This window comes from Hylobates moloch, unplaced genomic scaffold (genome assembly GCF_009828535.3).
Source record: "Hylobates moloch isolate HMO894 unplaced genomic scaffold, HMol_V3 SCAFFOLD_1, whole genome shotgun sequence".
In the NCBI taxonomy this organism is placed as follows: domain Eukaryota; kingdom Metazoa; phylum Chordata; class Mammalia; order Primates; family Hylobatidae; genus Hylobates; species Hylobates moloch.
In genome coordinates this window covers 66,216,826-66,235,055 of record NW_026652276.1, presented here as the reverse complement: position 1 = coordinate 66,235,055, position 18,230 = coordinate 66,216,826, and the positions used below count along the sequence as shown (strand labels likewise).

The 18,230-nt window shown below is 47.9% G+C and overlaps 1 protein-coding gene and 2 long non-coding RNA genes across 3 annotated transcripts; 2 read left to right on the top strand and 1 right to left on the bottom strand.

Annotated features, from left to right (window-relative positions):
• Positions 1-1,639: 1,639 nt before the first annotated feature.
• Positions 1,640-3,658, bottom strand: LOC116810627 (uncharacterized). The gene is made up of 2 exons (XR_009214176.1): positions 3,500-3,658; positions 1,640-2,248 (listed from the first exon to the last, which is right to left on the bottom strand). It is a non-coding gene; the product is annotated as an uncharacterized LOC116810627 (long non-coding RNA).
• Positions 3,659-3,724: 66 nt separating this feature from the next.
• On the top strand, positions 3,725-4,580 carry LOC116810628 (uncharacterized). The gene is made up of 2 exons (XR_004370337.1): positions 3,725-3,812; positions 3,984-4,580. It is a non-coding gene; the product is annotated as an uncharacterized LOC116810628 (long non-coding RNA).
• Positions 4,581-14,306: 9,726 nt separating this feature from the next.
• HOXD1 (homeobox D1) lies at positions 14,307-16,547 on the top strand. Its single transcript, XM_032755310.2, has 2 exons — positions 14,307-15,092; positions 15,448-16,547. Exons 1-2 carry the CDS (start codon positions 14,441-14,443, stop codon positions 15,780-15,782), a joined length of 987 nt encoding a protein of 328 aa, XP_032611201.1. The 5' UTR covers positions 14,307-14,440; the 3' UTR covers positions 15,783-16,547.
• Positions 16,548-18,230: the final 1,683 nt, after the last annotated feature.

Genomic DNA, 18,230 nt, shown 5'->3' with positions numbered 1-18,230 from the left:
CATAAATAATAAAAAAAATACATAATATGTCATGGCTCCAGGCGTTTTCCAGCACAGTGTGTTACCGCAGGAGTATCTGCTGAGTCTGCGGGTGTCTGCAAAGCCCCAAGTGTCATTTGCAGCTTAGGGTTTCATGGATTAGACTTTAAACGGTGTCTAGCCCGGCTGACATTAGCTTCCTCTCACACTCAGGCTCCAAGGAAGTGTGGGATCGGGGGCTCCCTCTCCAGGCAGCCGCAGCTTTCCCCGACGCCCTCCTCTCGAGTGGGGTGAGGGCTTGGACCAAATCTGCCACCTTCTGTCACCTCTGGAGGTTCCCGAGACTTCTAATAGTTCGGATCTGTTCCTGCCATTGGCGTGAGACTCATCTGAGGGGCGTGGGTGGGGGGTGGGCGGCGAGCCGTGGGAGGGCGCGTTTCCGCGCGGCTGCCAGCCCAGGAGAAAGTTGGGGCCCGCGGCACAGCCATTTAAAACTTCATAAATTATAAACAAGCCGCCTTGGCCTTCGCAATAAATTCCGCTCCTTTTGAGCCTGCAATTAGTGTTAGAAAGCACCCGAGTCTAAACACAACCAAACGCCCTCTGAAGGGCCCAACTGCCTGAGGTTGCAAACCTTTATTTCCCAGCGCCACCCCCTCTCCGACTGAGGTTTGCACACACAGTGGCCGCCTCCCCCGCCACCGCCGGCGGTACACACTCGGCTGGGTTCCCGCTCTGCAAGGGAAGGTCACAATAGCTGCTCTACCGGCTGCGGAGGCGCCTGCCGCCTCTCTCCCGAGTCTCAGAAGCAGAAAAACAAGAGAATGGGGGAGGGGAAGCCCCAGCAACAGCGCCCTTTGCGGGAGGCAACCTCCACCCTAGCCAGGGTCTCTCTCCCGGGACGAGTGCTCGCGGAGGGGTGCGGGGAGGGCAAAGGGAGCGCACCAAGACCACGAGGCTGCTCCAGGCCTTGCCGCAGGGCGCTGGGTTGAGGGTGCCCGGAGCAGCCGCGCCATTGTGTGCCAGGTTTTCCCACGGGTTCTGTGATGGGGGAGGCCATATAAAGGGAGCTCGGGGCCGGGCCTCTCAGGCATTGGTCTCTGGGAGGGTCTACCTCGTTTGCCCAAGGGGAAGAAATGGCTCTGTCTCAGGCCTTAGCCAGCTCTGCTTTTTTCCTATAGAGACCACTTTGGGGAAGGTGGGGATCAGGGAGATTGTGGGTCCTCCTGGGGTCTGAAGAAAGGGGTCAGGGCAGGATCTCAGGTCCATGGGTGAGGGGTGGCAGTCGTCTGGACATTCTTGGTGGTTCTGTCCAGGCAATCAAATGTGAATTAAGGCAGGATAGCTGTGAGGCAGCCAGAATGGCCAGCTGCAAAACGGGAGGTGGGGGTGGGGAAGGAGATGCAGACAGTGAGAGCTTTCCCTGCAACCAAGAAAAACTCAGGATCCAGCCAGGAGTTGAAGTGCTGAGACCCAACTGAACTAGCCAGGAAGAATGGGGAAGCGGCACAAGAAAGGCCTGGAGAGTAGTCCTGATCACTGGTAAGCAGGTCAGAAAGGGCGATTAAGTACATATTCTGTCTCTGGCTTTCAGACCTCCACCTCATCCAGGGACCTGACAGAGAAAAATCTGCCTCTGATGGAATCATTAAGTTAACCATCCATTTGTACCATTTCTTTGTACAGGATTTCAAATGAGAGAGAGGAGAGAATACAGGAGGAGAATGTTTCCCCTTGGTGCAGCCCCAAGTTCCCTATCAGAGACACATCAGCCAAATTAGTTTCTGAGGCTTCAGAGGCTGCTAACATTGCTGAACAAGATTTTTCAAATTTCTCTGTGTTAGGAGTATTAAAAGATAGTGATTACCTATACTAGCAGCCTTTGTCCCTTTTCCCTTCCCTAGTCTGTACCAGCCCACTGGCCCTTGAGTGAAGTGCATCTTCTCAGCCTGCGGACTTGGGAGCTCAGGCTCTCCATCTGTTGAGGTTTTTCATTAGGGAGACTACAGAAGATGTGTGTGGGTGTGTGTTTGAATAACAAAGAAGTAACCCTTCATTCTAATAAAAGTGTTCCTCTGCTTGACCTGGGGGAGCCAGAAGCTTGTTTATACCTTCAGTATTCCAGGGACAGTCACAGGCCTGTTTTGACCTTTTCCTGAGAATTAGCTGAAATTTCCCTCTGAAGTCAAGTAGTGAATCTGTTATAGGTCTAAGGAAGGTCCTCTTCATCTGGGAGTTCTTGGCACTACTTTGGTCCTTCTTTCAGAAACTGTAAGAAAAGAATAGGAAGAACAGAAGTTTGTGAGTAGGCAGGAAGGCACATGGACGACCCCAGTTTTCACAGGCCTATGGCCTGATCACTTAGAGGCACTGCAACTTCCCAGACAGAGTATATATGTAGGGCTTGGGTTGAGTGGCCCTGCTCCTAGACACTTTGGGCACAGGGAGCTGAGACTGGGCTGTCACTAGCCAAGCCCTTACCATCTTTGAGGGCTGGTTCTTAGATCTCTCTTGCAGAAGGCCTGGATAGAAAGGAGAAAGACTGGGTCTATCGGGAGGCTGAGACATGAGAATCGTTTGTACCTGGGAGGTGAGGTTGCAGTGAGCTGAGATCACACCATTGCACACCAGCCTGGCCAACAAGAGTGAAACTCTATCTCAAAAAAAAAAAAAAAAAAGAAAGATTGGGTATATAAGTCCTCTGCACTTTCTGCACTGGTGATGCTGGAGAGGAAGGATGGTGAATGATGAGGATCATCACAGAGGACGAAATCTTAGTTCTCATTGTTCCCTTGTTTTCTACTCCAGCTACAAATGCCCTTATCTTTGGAGTCCAAGGTTGGGAACAAATGGATTCAAGTACCTGGCCTAAAGCCTATTCCTAAACACTTCCCTCAGGTTTCACACCTACCTTGGCAAGTTGGAAAGTGCAAAGACAATATAAGGGCCCATTTTCAGGCCAGGTCCAGCACAAAACAGAGTGAACAAAATTATTTCCACACATTAGGGAAGAGCCAAGGCAGACAAATATCCAATCATTTGCAGTAGCAGAGGCAGGTGAAGGGTCCCCAGATCTGTAAGGCAGGAGTTACTGCATGAGTCTTTCTGTCCTAGATCTTGGGCAAAATGTCCTGATTGGTTCCTATAGCTAGTCTGGATTATTTTAAGGAAAGAATACTATCTGGAGAATCATAAAAGCTGGGTTTTAACATTAGTAAGGGCCAGAAGAATTTAAATCCTAATTTAAACCAAAATTCATGGAGAGCTCTGGTACAGGGAGTGTTTTTACCTGGGAAGCAGGGCTCAAAACCAGGCCAGGAGGGCTTATTGGGCCAGGAATGTGCGTGGTTGGTGAGGAGGCTGGGAGAAGGCCTTTTTGATGGCTCCATTGTTCACAGAGCTGCTCTACAAATACCATACCCCTCCCCACCTCCTCTGCAAGGGCCGAGCGGAAGAGCAGGTCTGGTGAGCTGAGCTCTAGGGAGCTGGTACCATCTTCCCTCAACCCCCCCTCAGTTACCCCTTGGGGCAGCAACGACGCCATCCCAGCCTCTTCCAGAGAACACACAAAGGAAGCCCCACCCGTCCTTAGACCTGAGAACACGCTCGGGAGGGGGCTGGCGTGGACCCCGTTTCAGGACGCCCCCGGCCCCGGCAAGGAACAATAGCCGCCGCCTCCTGGGCGGTCTGGCGGGCGCGCGGCACAAACGTCCGCGCCGCCACGTGACGCGCGCGCTAGCTCCCCGCTCTCTGCGCTTCCGCGAGGGGCCAGGCTGCGGGCGGGGTGGGCGGGTGCTCCTGATCCACCTGGAACACTTTTGCAAAGACAGCCGGTGAGTTAATCACCCTACCGGCTGGCGGCCGCGTCCCCTCTCGCCCGCGAGGAGGACTGGAGAAGGGGCTGGGGTGGAGGATTTCTCTGTGTGTGTCTAGGGTAGGGGGCGGGAGAGGTTAGTTCTATTAAGAGTTCATCAATCACCCGGTGTGCACTTTTCGCTCGACAGCGGTTCCTCCTACTTCAGAGCAAGTCTGGGCCAGCTGGGATCCGACCAGAAACCGCAAGCGGAGGAGAGGCAGGCGCGCAGGCTGAGCGCTAACTGAAGGCGCGACCTGAGCCCGGCGCTTACTGGGGAGCTGCGCAGCCAGGACAGCGGTCGGCAGCGCAGGGCCTGGGCGCAGGGCCAGCCGTCACCACCTCACGTCGGGAGCCAGCACGGCCGCCCGCCAGCCCTGCCGCCTGCCCTCGGACTTCCCAGGGCGCCCAGGGCCATCCCAACGCGCCTGCACCCACACCCGCCCCTGAGCCACAGTGACCCTGCATTCCCCGCCCCCTGCCACACCTCCTGCGTGCCCGAGTGTCACCCTTAAATACCGCTCTACACCCAAAGAGGGACGAATACACCTCTGAAGACAGGGCAAGACTAATTTCAATGGGTCAGAAGGTTCTTGCAGGCACTGTTTTATTTAAGAGTGCCTATTTACTTTAAGTGCACACTTTAAGGAGTATTTGTGTGGGAGGAAGTAGGCTAAGACTGCTGTTGAACTTGAAACTAAACTTGAATGCCATTTAAAAAACAATAAAAATATACTTAAAACACCAATCACAACGATATGACTCACCTCTCCTTTCCAGTGTGGAGGAAACACTCCAGTATTTTTACCTCCGTTCTTTACGGTTTAAGAACACCCTAAAGGGATAGACAGCAAGTGTCTGAGGGTAGTCACTAGCATTAGAGCTGTTTACAGCAGGAGGGTTTGGTGGAGTTAGTGGTGAAGCATTTTTATAACCCTTCTGGAGTGGTCATGCTGTTCTCTTTGTAAATCCTAACAAAGTTCCAGCCTATTTACCGTTTTTTGCTGGGGGACTTCAGCTGAGATGTTTCTGAAGTTAGTAAATGTGTTGCCGCAGCCCACAGGAAATAGTCCCTGAAGGAGAGAAAGCCTCAGCTTTGCCCCCTCTTCCTTCAGCCTTCTCTCCCTTCATCCTCTTGGGTGGAAAATTAACTTGCTTTGGAAAAATGTTCTACCATCTTGCTTCAGATAGATATAAGCTGAAGCATTAAGCCTCACACAGTGTCCTGAACTCACTGAGCAATGAAACTACTGGTCCTGCTGTCCTTGGTTCAGTCTGTTCCTCCTCCTTGCCTTTCACCAGTTTCTAGTGAACAGCTCCTATACACACTGTGCTGGGCTCTGGGATACAAAGACAAGTCACTGATGATGTATGCTCTTCAATCTAGTGGGGAAGAGAAATAATCTTAATATGACAGGTGCTGTAACAGAGGTGTGGTCAAAATATTCCTCTAATAAAAAAGGAGCCACTAATAGTACTGTAATGTCAAAAAATAGTTTCAGAGGAGGTGAATTTGGGTTCCTGAAACATAAGCGTTTTTCAGGCCAAGAAGGGAAGGCCATACCAAGTAGAGGGGACAACTCATGCAAAAGCAAAGAGGGAAGAAAAAGCAAAGTCTGGGCTTGGAACAAGGAGAGTACTTTGGAGTGTGGTCATCCTGGCTGAAAAGAGAGGTTGCACAGGGTTCACGTGAAGGAGTCTGGATCTACTCTCTAGAGACTGGGGAGCCACTGCAGGTTTTAAGCTGGGATGTGAAGTTATGTATTTTAAAGCTAACTCAGGGATGCTGTGTCTGATTAGAGAAAGGAGAGATAGGAGGCAAGAAGAACAAAATAGAAGGCGACTGCAACAACACAGCAGAGAGAGGAACTAATGTAACAAGAGTGAAGAGAAAAGACATTTAGAGGTAGAATTCACAGGACTTAATGATCAACTGGATGAATAAAAGAGGAGTTGTGGATGTTAATCTCTAGATTTGAGGGACTGAGTCACGTCATTCACTAAAATGAATAGAGGAGGGAGAAGACAAGGCTTTGCAAGGAATCTAATGAGTTCGGTTGCAGTCTACATTGTATTTTCTGCTTTGCTACTGATACACTGTGTGGCCCTAAGAAACTCACTTAATCTTTCTGGACTTCAGCTTCATCAGTGAAAGAGTCAATAAAGATATCTACCTCATCAGCTTCTCATTAGAGTTGTATGGGAATGTGTGTTAGGTATTGGTATCTTCACCAGGTCCAAGTGAGTGTTCTGTATAAAGCTAAAACCTAGGAAAAACACACCCACACTCACACCATGCTGATGAATACTTAGATCCTGGGTGTCCAGTGAGAAATGTCTTACAGAAATTAAAAACAACAACATCCCACTGCTTCCTAGATATTGAATCCAAGCTAATGTTTAGGACTAGGTCAGATCAAATTGCTAATCAGAGCCCTCTCCTTCAAGAGCGGTACTTGCTGGAGGATTCATGCAGAAATGTGTTCTTGGTATCAAACCACTAAAGAAGAGGTCTTTTAGCAGATGTCAGAAAGCTTCCATGCTTTTTTTTTTTTTTTTAAATATCATGTGTCTTTAAGGGAATGCTTGAAGCCACCTACTCCCTTTTGAACCTCCATGAGCCCTGTGTGGAATGGTGTAGTATAGGGAAGAGTGCTGAACATCTGACTTTGGCCATTTACACCGGTGTGATTACAAGAAGTTGTTTATCTTTTCTGTGTTAGTATTATCATTTGTAATACAGAATTATGAAAGGCTCAAGATAAGGAAGAGAGATATTTTGGGAGATGTTATAAGAGTAAATAAAAGGTATTATTTTTCACTTATCAGATTGGCAAACATAAAAACTTCAACATCTCATTGACTTGGCAAAGGTGTGAGGAGACAGGAACTCTCATATATTGCTGATAGAGGTATAAATTAATTTATTGCTGTGGAGAAATATATTAAAATTGACAGTGCACATACCTTTTGACTAAATCATTTCACTTCTACAAATTTTTCTAATAGGTAAAAGCTTGACCATGTGTTTGTAATAGCAAAAGGTTGAAAACAAGCTATATGCCCACCGATAGGGAATGGCTAAATGAATTGTGGCAGGTGTATACAATAGAACAGTATGAAGTTATAAAAGTAAACCAGGGCTACACGCCATGGCTCACATCTGTAATCCCAGCACTTCGGGAAGCCAAGGCTAGCAGATCACTCAAGCCCAGGAATTCGAGACCAGCCTGGTTTTGTAGAGATGAAACCTTATCTCTACAAAAAATACAAAAATTAGCTGGACGTGCTTGTGCACGCCTGTAATCTCAGCTACTCAGAAGGGTGAGGTGGGAGGATCACCTGAGCCCCGAGAAGGTTGAGGCTGCAGGGAGCCATGATTACACCACTGCACTCCAGCCTCAGTGACATAGTCAGACCCTGTCTCAAACAACAACAACAACAAATCCAGGAAGTTATGTGTGGATATATATGGAATGGTCTGAAAGATACAATAGGGGGAAAAGCATGGTGCAAAAAAGTCTGCCTAGCATGCTACCATTTGTGTAAAAAACTGTGGAGTACACACACACACACATATAAAAATTCTGCTAGTAAAAAGTGTCTCTGGAAAGATACACAAGTTGGTTGCTTATGTGAAGGGGAACTAGGTAGCTGGGAACAAGAGTGGGAGGAAGACTTTTCACTGTATACCCCTTTGTACCCTTTGAATCTTGAAGCAGGCACATTTAAATTTATTACCCTTTTGAAAAAATAAAAGAAGGCGGGCACAGTGGCTCTCACCTATAATCCCAGCACTTTGGGGGGCTGAGGCAGGTGGATCACCTGAGGTCAGGAGTTCGAGACCAGCCTGCCCAACATGGTAAAACCCCATCTCTACTAAAAATACAAAAATCAGCTGGGCGTGGTGGCACAAGTCTGTAGTCCCAGCTACACAGAGGCTGAGGCAGGAGAATCACTTGAACCCAGGGGGTGGAGGTTGCAGTGAGCCAAGATCATACCACTGCCCTCCAGCCTGGGCAACAGAGCAAGACTCTGTCTCATAAAAATAAAAAATAAAAAAATAACAATAAAGGAACAGAGCAGAGGGTGGGGGGAGGGAGAAAATCAGGAAAAATAACTAATGGGTACTAGGCTTAATACCTGGGTGATGAAATAATCTGTACAACAAACCCTCATGATACATGTTTATCTATGTAACAAACCTGCACATGTATCCCTGAACTTAAAAGTTACAAAACAAAACAATGCCTTTACTCACCTTGAGTAAAATGATAAAGGAACAACAACAACAAAATGGTTAGTACAAGTGACGTGGGTGTGCCCGTGTGTGTTCATATGTGTCCTTATTTATACTTGCTCTATCCAGCAAAATTAATCTTGGGATACCTCTTGTTTTGTTCCCCCAGGGCCCTGATGCTGATCAACCTCAACGATAATGGGATTCTTCACTCTTGTTCGGTGCTGGGGTCCCAGGTCTGTCTCTACCCTCTCTTCTAGGAGGACTCAAGATGAGGCTACAGAACCCTGGCAGAGCAGCAGGCCTCTCAGTCAGAACCACTGACTGGCCTCCCGGAAATGAGTGCGCCTTCTTGAACACTGCTGTGCTTGCTTGGGATCCAGGCCTGCCACAATGCCAAGGAGTAGCTACTATATTTCTTCCTCTTTGCAGACTGTGAAAAGGCAATAGACTGTGGAAAGTCACGAGACCCAAGGTGGTTCCATTTTTTGCAGGATGGCTTTGCCTTTTAACCTCTGAGTAAAGTGACTTCCTCTCTAAAATTAGGGGTTTGATGTAGCTTATCTGGAAGGCGTTTTCTAGCTTTGACATCTTAGGCTGGAAAGGTCAGCCTTTAGCCAGCGAAAGAGTTATTGCTTAGGCTAAGGGACATTTGGCCCCCTCTGGATCCCTGGGGCTCAAAGGCATATTCCAATTTGAGAGATGGAAGAAAAAAAAGGCTGAGTCCTCTCTCTTCAGATGCCCATTCTCACTCCTTCCTTCTTCCCATTGCCTCAGAACCACTCTAAATTTTCTCTGAAGAGACTGGGAGAGACAAATCTCTTTCTCTTCCCACCCCACTGGCATCATCAAAGCCAAGGTAGGGAAGCAGCAAGAAGCAGAAGTGAGCCCAGTCTCTGCAAAGCACCAACTGGTCAGTAAAACTTTAGAAACTTCCAACTGACCACTTCTTAAGGATATGTTCTAGAACTTCAGCCCAAGTAGACTTAAGTTTTACCTTGACATTGACCTCTCTGCAACCCAACAAACTTCTGGACACTTTTTAGGTATACTCATGTGCCAGCTAGCCATGACCTCTCATCATTCATGGTCCCTCCCATAGGAACATCTCCTTTCTTCCCACACTGCCCCCTCCCACCCCAACTCCTACAGCAGAATTTTTCAAAGTGTGGTTCCAAACAATCTTGCTTTAGGATCACCCAAAAGGCATGTTAAAATAAAAAAAAAAAAAAGGTTCCTAGGCCAGGCACAGTGGCTCATGCCTGCAATCCTACCACTTTGGGAGGCTGAGGTGGGTGAATCACTTGAGCCCAAGAGTTCAAGACCAGCCTGGCCAACATGGCAAGACCTTGTCTCTACAAAAAAAATAAAAATTAAAAAAAAAATTCCTGAGTCAGACTATTAAGTAAAAATCTCTGGGGGTGACCCAAGAAACCTGAACTTTTAAACAAGATTCTATGGTGATTTCTACCCACCTGATGTGGTTCTGGGAGGCAACAATCTAAAGATATCCTTCATCCAATATTAGTCACGGTAAAGACACACCATTCTGTCTACTCTGCTTACGTCCAACAAACACTTTTGAATGCCTCCATGTGTCAATCACCGGCTTGACCAGTAAGCCTTTCATTCACAAAATTCTCAGGGAAAGGCACAGCACTTTAAATGGTTTTCCTCACGGAAGGTCATATTGTCAGATTTCCAACAGGTTTAGAATTCTTGTCCTTAGGACTTCTTTGCATCCCTACCTCCATCCTAGGATGACTGAGGGATGCTACAGAGAACTGCATCTTAATCTGCACTTTCTCTTAATGTGGATTAAGAAAAAAAAAGACAGCCACCCTTTTTTACCCCAACAAACAAGATTTTCTGTGACTTGGGGTTAGGAAGCCAAGAGTTTCAATGTGCTCAAGTGCCTCCAAGCGGTAACATAGTGGGACTTGTCTAGAGGGCTTACCCAGAGCTTCTTGAAAACAACTTTAAACACACAGAAGCAACCCCTGCACTTTGGGAGGCTGAGGTGGGTGGATCATTTGAGGTCAGGAGTTCGAGACCAGCCTGGCCAACATGGCAAAACCCTGTCTCTACTAAGAATATAAAAATTAGCCGGGTGTGGTGGCATGTGCCCGTAGTCCCAGCTACTTGGGAGGCCGAGGCATGAGAATCGCTTGAACCCGGGAGGCGGAGGTTGCAGTGAGCCAATATCGTGCTATTGCACTCCAGCCTGGGTGACAAACCGAGACTCCATCTCGAAAATAAAATAAAATAAAATAAACACACAGAAAACCAGACTGCCACCCTTTATCACTTCTGTCTGCAGAAGAGAGGCTAGTTATTAGAAAGGGAAAGAAAGGTAATCATGAAAGGGATAGGGAGTGGGTAGGGGGTGGCCGCTGTGGTGAGCAGGATGGGAGAGATTTCAAAGCATTCCTACATCAAACACAACCTGGCAATTGGGCCCCTCTGCTGTCACCTCCCGTGGAGAACTCAGCACCAGGACCCAGCAGGGCAAGTGACCCTGGGGAATTCATGGCTTGACAAGTAATAAAATTAGTAAGACATTTCTTCCATACTTTATGAACATCTAAGAGACAAACTTTAATGTTACTCAAAATATGCTATATTCACATCTTTCTATATTTCCCCAATAATATCTTCCAATTTCTCCTTAGATAATTATACATTAAGATTCCTCTAGAGTAGATTTATTGTATAGCTAAAACCTGTGTCAGAAATAAATCTCTAGCTCCTTTGGTTTGAGAATGTCTTTTCCCTAGCCTAACTTTCTCCTAACAAAATGTCATTACATAGTAAATCCTTGGCAAACATGTTGAATTTGAGTATGAGATGACCAGAGTCTTGACTTCCAACCTGAGCAAGTCAAGAACCAGCCCAAGAATGGAGATGCCAACTCTGAGCCCCAAGGTGTGGGACATGCCAAGGATTTGGAGATTAAGGGAGTGGAGAGAAGGGTGAACAGAATGTAGCTTTGTTTTCCTTTTTCTTTTTTTTTTTTTTTTTGAGATGGAGTCTTGCTCTGTTACCCAGGCTGGAGTGCAGTGGCATGATCTCGGCTCACTACAACCTCTGCCTCCTGGGTTCAAGCGATTCTCCTGCCTCAGCCTCCCAAGTCGCTGGGACTACAGGCATGTGCCACTAATTTATTTATTTATTTATTTATTTATTTATTTATTTATTTATTTATTTATTTATTTATTTTTAGTAGAGATGGGGTTTCACCGTGTTAGCCAGGCTGGTCTTGATCTCCTGACCTCATGATCCACCCACCTTGGCCTCCCAATGTGCTGGGATTACAGGCATGAGCAACCGTGCCCGGACAGAACGTAGTTTTCTGTATGCGATTATCAGAGAAGTGCTATTGGGTCTGAACAAATATTGAACACCTCTCCCTCGCTCTCACCCACAGTCGTGAAAACAAAACAGTATTTTTAAAAACTTCATTCTTTTTTAGGACACTTTCTTCCCTCAGAAAGGCTAAATCTCCAAAATTTTACTTGATGGAGCTAGTGTGGATAGCTCATGGGTACATTAAAGTCAAGGCCTAATTATATCATGAAGGACCCAGCCTTTGCCCCAAATGCCCAGGAGGAAAAACTTAGTCTTTGTTGCCATGAAAGCTGCCAGGACACCTAGGCAGCCTGATTTTTCTGAAACCTTGGAGAAAAGGCCCTTAATTTGAGGGGTTTTGTTCAGACTTGCCAGTCAGTCAGGCTGACTTTTCTGCCCTAAACCCTGGGCTGCAGCCGGCTGGATGTCTTCCCCAAAGAGGTTTACAAAGCCATCCTTCCTTCTTGACCCATGGGGCCTCTAGGCTTAGGAGTTGTGATAGGGTAAGTATCATTTGAGGGAACACTGTGAGAGCTGGGACATCTTGCAGATAAAAACTGGCTATTAAAACCTAGCCAGAAGTGGAGGAGGGGGCATTGTGAACTCAGCAGCATCTTATTTGCTGTTACTTTTGCATAAATGGCACAGGAGAGCAGTGAAGAAACGTGTCTACATTTTAAGGCTGAGCTAGCTCTGAAGAGCTCTATCATTTCCTAACTGGGGTGCTAGGGAAAAACTTGTATTTTTCTCTTCTTAAAAATTATTTAGGGCCGGGTGCGGTGGCTCACGCCTGTAATCCCAGCACTTTGGGAGGCCGAGGCAGATGGATCACGAGGTCAGGAGATCGAAACCATCCTGGCTAACACGGTGAAACCCCGTCTCTACTAAAAATACAAAAAATTAGCCGGACATGGTGGTGGGCGCCTGTAGTCCCAGCTACTCGGGAGGCTGAGGCAGAAGAATGGCGTGGACCGAGGAGGCTGAGCTTGCAGTGAGCCAAGATGGCGCCACTGCACTTAAAAATAAATAAATAAATAAATAAATAAATAAATAAATAAATAAAAATTATTTAGGACCTTTGTCATCTGACTGGCTATAGCACAAAACTGAAATAGCAAAATCAAGATTGAAGGACTATTTTCAGCACAGGTATTCCATTTGCAATCAAACTCAAGAACTCCAGCAATGCAGGAACCACAGACCTCTTTAACTTTGTGCTCATTCCTAGGCATCCACCCTCTAGTGGCTCCCCTCAACCTGGGGACACACCTCCCCCATCTTGCAGCAACTTCAGGTCCATCAGTAGTCCACATTTTGGTAGGGCTTTGTTTATCCACAAGTCCACATCCCTGGAAGGAACTGGCTCCCTGGGCTGTGATGGTGCCTATTCTAAAGACTTCCTCAGAGTGGAATTTTAGGCAACAGCTCAATCGCTCTTTTATGACAAGTGAATCAGTATAACAATGATAAAACCTCGGTTACCATAACTTAGAGGCTGTAATAGATTAAGTTTTCAAGGGCACTTGATATAAGCTCTGAGTAGACTCTTTAGAGTCTTTATTCACACAGGGTTTTAGGAAACCACCCTCTTTCATAACTACTGTGTGTAAATAACCTCTATTTATCTAATTTGTAATTTTCCTACAGTCCCCCAAAAAGGGAATATTAAAAGAAATACTAAAGGAAGCTGGAAAGTTTGTCAATGTAAAGCTGGTCTTTGTAACCTTTCTACTCTTCATTTCCTGTGCCAATTGCACTTTTATTTCCCGTCTGTCTACACTCAGTAAACAAAACCATATTATCAAGGGAAAGACGTGAGCCCATTAACATTGTGAGCCCTCAGATTTCACTCGCAAGAGACGATGCAGCACTTATCTGATGGAGCAGAAGCTCTAATTGCTTCGAGGTACAAGTCCATCCAAACCTCTGAGATCTCATCAGTCCCCGGTAAGCCTTTGCACCCTCCAGACAAGCTCCTCAGTGAAAGCAAGCGCCGCACCGGTGCCTGTGCCAGCCTCCCAGATAGGAGCACAAGGAGTGTTCCACCATCACTCTGGATTCTTTATTCCAACAACCGAGCCGGAGGGGAAAATCTGCTAAACTACCCCACAAGGCAGAAACTTTATCAAAATCTGGCACTACAACATTGGCCCTCATCACGCCGCCACAAATTGCGAGGGATAGAAGAAAGCTGCAAAGTCACGTTAAAAGGAAGCCTAGTCAAAAAGTGAAAATTTTGTCCCGCCCTAGGCACACAGCACTCACAGCATAAAATGTAGTTCCGTGAGTCTTAGAAAAGGAGGAAGAAAGGAAAAAAACATCTGCTCTAGGTTTAAAAGAGAGATAACATCAGCGCCAAGCAAACCGAAAGCGCAGAGGACTCAGAAGAGGGGAAGAGGAATAACTTTATCTATCCTGGAGGTGGGCGAGGAGCAGTCTCCACCGGCCGCGCATCACGCTCCCATTTAACCTTTTCCACGCCGCGACGCCCACACTCCGCCCCCAAGGGACTAGCCCCCCGACGATCCAGAGCAGAAGCGGCTCGCGCCCCTGCATCCCCTCGCCCCTGCATCCCCTCGCCCTCACCCGAGCGGCCAGTCCTGCCTTTCTCCCCCCACCTCGCCCGATACCTGTCCGAGAGCAGGCGTTCTGCGCTCTCGCCCCGCCCTTGTCCAGGCAGCCCCCGGTCGCGACGGCTCTCCTCGGGGCTGGGGGGCACTGGGCGGCGGCCCTGGGCTGCTTTGGCTAACTTGGCTGCGGGGCAGGCGCGAGGAGCGGCGCGCCAGTGCGGACCCTGGCCGTGGGGGGAGGCCGCCCATTGGCCGGCCAGCGCCACGTGGCCGCCCCCGCCGGTATATTAGGCCACTATTTACCTCTGGCTCACTCGCCATGGCTTGGAGAGGGCAGCTCGGGTAGAGAGGGCTGGCGGAGCGGCGCAGACGGCGGCAGTCCTGCTCGGCCTCTGCCCGGCTCCGTACTCCAGCCCCGGCCTGCGCCCTCAGAAAGGTGGGGCCGGAACCATGAGCTCCTACCTGGAGTACGTTTCGTGCAGCAGCGGCGGCGCGGTCGGCAGCGAAGTGCTCAGCTTGGTACCCAAGTTCTGCCGCTCCGACGCCCGGCCCGTGGCTCTGCAGCCCGCCTTCCCTCTGGGCAACGGCGACGGCGCCTTCGTCAGCTGTCTGCCCCTGGCCGCCGCCCGACCCTCGCCTTCGCCCCCTGCCGCCCCCGCGCGGCCGCCCGCACCGCCTCCGGCCGCGCCCCAGTACGCGCAGTGCACCCTGGAGGGGGCCTACGAGCCTGGTGCCGCACCTGCTGCGACAGCGGGGGGAGCGGACTACGGCTTCCTGGGGTCCGGGCCCGCGTACGACTTCCCGGGCGTGCTGGGGCGGGCGGCCGACGACGGCGGGTCTCACGTCCACTACGCCACCTCGGCGGTCTTCTCGGGCGGCGGCTCTTTCCTCCTCAGCGGCCAGGTGGATTACACGGCCTTCGGCGACCCCGGCCCCTTTCCTGCGTGTCTCAAAGCGCCAGCCGACGGCCACCCTGGTGCTTTCCAGACCGCATCCCCGGCCCCAGGCACCTACCCCAAGTCCGTCTCTCCCGCCTCCGGCCTCCCTGCCGCCTTCAGCACGTTCGAGTGGATGAAAGTGAAGAGGAATGCCTCTAAGAAAGGTAAGTCCGCGGTCCTTGGATGGAGCCACCTGGGGTTGGGGACGGAGCCTCCCCCACGGAAATGCGCTGGGAGCGTTGTGCCGCTGCCTCTCCAGACAGCGGTTTGGGTTTTGTGGAGGAGAGGCGTTCCCGGGCGAATTCCATTGAGTCTGCTTCGAGTACAGACTCGGAAAATGTGCCAGGCATTGAGAAAATTTCAGGAAGGAGCTCTCCGTGGCATTTCTCCTGGCACAAATTCTGTTCCTAGGGACCCAGGAGGGCTGCGCTGGGACTTTGATTCTAACTAGCTCCACTGCTCACCCACGTTCTGTCTCCGGCCTCTGGCCTGGCTGACGCCCTGTCTTTACGTTTGCAGGCAAACTCGCCGAGTATGGGGCCGCTAGCCCCTCCAGCGCGATCCGCACGAATTTCAGCACCAAGCAACTGACCGAACTGGAAAAAGAGTTTCATTTCAATAAGTACTTAACTCGAGCCCGGCGCATCGAGATAGCCAACTGCTTGCAGCTGAATGACACGCAAGTCAAAATCTGGTTCCAGAACCGCAGGATGAAACAGAAGAAAAGGGAACGAGAAGGGCTTCTGGCCACGGCCGTTCCTGTGGCTCCCCTCCAACTTCCCCTCTCTGGAACAACCCTCACCAAGTTTATCAAGAACCCTGGCAGCCCTTCTCAGTCCCAAGAGCCTTCGTGAGGCCGGGACTTGGGGCTGAAAAACTGTGGCCTGCAGAAGTCCCAGGCGACCCCCCACCCCTGTCTAGACTTAGGAGTTCAGTTTGGGATGGAGGTGGGAGAACAGAAATGAATAGGGATTTCACTTGGGAAATGAAGTACTTTAGTTGGCTTCTGAGTTCCAGACTATATGTCCAGATATTAATTGGCTGTCTTGTAAGCCACTTGTTTGGTTATGATTTGTGTCTTATCAGGGAAAAGGTGCCCAGCTGCCAGCCCAGCTCCGCTGCTATCTTTGCCTCACTTAGTCATATGCAATTCTTGTTGCAGAGTGGCAGACCATTAGTTGCTGAGTTCTGTCAGCACTCTGATGTGCTCAGAAGAGCACCTGCCCAAAGTTTTTCTGGTTTTAATTTAAAGGACAAGGCTACATATATTCAGCTTTTTGAGATGACCAAAGCTAGTTAGGGTCTCCTTGATGTAGCTAAGCTGCTTCAATGATCTTCACATTTGCACTCCAGTTTTGTTTTTTCTTTAAAAAAGCGGTTTCTACCTCTCTGTGTGCCTGAGTGATGATACAATCGCTGTTTAGTTACTAGATGAACAAATCCACAGAATGGGTAAAGAGTAGAATCTGAACTATATCTTGACAAATATTCAAACTTGAATGTAAATATATACAGTATGTATATTTTTAAAAAAGATTTGCTTGCAATGACCTTGTAAGTGACATTTAATGTCATAGCATGTAAAGGTTTTTTTTTGTAATAAAAATTATAGAATCTGCTGCTCTCTGCTTTTCTTACACTCTTTAATAATGATTCTCTTTCTTTAAAGTTGATTCAGTTTCCTGTATTTGAATTTTCTTGATTCTGCTATGAGAATTTGTTTATGTTGATAACTTTTTTTTTTTTGAGACGGAGTCTTACTCTGTTGCCCAGGCTGGAGTGCAGTGGCACAATCCTGGCTCACTGCAACCTCTGTCTCCCAGGTTCAAGTGATTCTTCTGCCTCAGCCTCCCCAGTAGCTGGGATTACAGGCATGAGCCACCATGCCCAGCTAATTTGTATTTTTTTTAGTAGAGACGGGAGTTCACCATGTTGGCCAGGCTGGTCTCGAACTCCTGACCTCAGGTGATCCGCCCACCTCGGCCTCCCAAAGTGCTAGAGTTACAAACGTAAGCCACCACGTCCAGCCGATAACTTTTAAAAATAATACTTCTTACGGGTTGTGTACACACCCAGCAAGTTATGGACAATTAGTAGTTTAAGAGAGAAAACTACTCTGCCAAATGTCCAAGTAACTATGGAAATACTTTCCTTACCTCGAGTGTCCTAGTTTTATGGTAGGTGTGTAGTCTGCACATTAACTCAAGTGTTAGGTGCCTACTGTAAAATGTTGTAAAGCCAAGGAGACACTTCAGGGATATCTTGTTCTTTTGTCTCCTGTCCTCACAAAAGGAAGAGGAAAGGTGACCTGAAGACTTTGTTTCTTGGTTAGTGTTCCCTGAGAAAGGCAGCTGCACATTAAAAAGTTCTCAGTGGCTGAATTCCCATTTCCAAAGTCGAGTTACAAAGGAGGCTGGGAAAGGCTAGTAGTCACAAATTTCTACTTCCTGTAACCGAGACTGAGTATCTGGCTGAGAGAGAGCACAGACAGTGCCTTTCTGATTTCAAAAATGAAATATTTTCAAATGAATACTTTGGAAGAGGTACAAGCACAAAATTTGAAAGTTGACAAGAGAGTATGTGGTTTAAAAAAGCCCCAAAACCTAAAATCTATTTCCACCCAACCTCCCATTTCTCATCCCTGGAGGCATTCATAGTTGACCAGAGTTTATGTAACCTAGCAGAAATATGAAAAAAAGATGCAATATAAAGATACAGAATCAAGTGGATACTTGGGACAATTTGGGGGAGTAGGTCCTTATTTTACAGCTATATCTTCAAGTTCTTTCTGTAGTTCAACAGAAAGGCTTAAAGGCCCAAATAATTGAGATAAGAACCTCAGCTCTTTTAGCTAGATTTCTAGATTCCAGTATAATGCTTTAAATCTAATTATTCATGAATCTAAGCAACTGTGAAAGCTTACCTTTTTTATAAAACAGCAATGTGATTAGTTCTCTTCGAAAATTGGAGTTACACTGAAGTTCTCATTCTTTGCACCTATAGTTGAATGGAGTTGAAGAAATAAAATGATCAGCTCTAACAAACTCAGCTGATTAGAGGGAAAAGATATTGCTTAAAAAGCAGGTCTGTCAATATTATTCTTATGTTTCCCCGTCTGCCCTTTAATAACTTGATGCTAATTGAATCTTGTTTGAAACAACAGCCCCCCTCTGAGCTCTGCTGCTATTTGAAAGAACTTGTTAAAGGACTTGTGATCTGCTTGCTTACAGCCACCTCTGGGCTTCCCCTGCAGTGGTCTTTGACATGACAATGTTTCCTTTTTGATAAGCATTTAAATGTAC

Coding starts and splice junctions, on each gene's coding strand:
- HOXD1 (XM_032755310.2), top strand. CDS start 14,441: ATGAGCTCCTACCTGGAGTACGTTTCGTGCAGCAGCGGCGGCGCGGTC. Junction 15,093..15,447: donor GAGGAATGCCTCTAAGAAAG/GTAAGTCCGCGG, acceptor TTACGTTTGCAG/GCAAACTCGCCGAGTATGGG.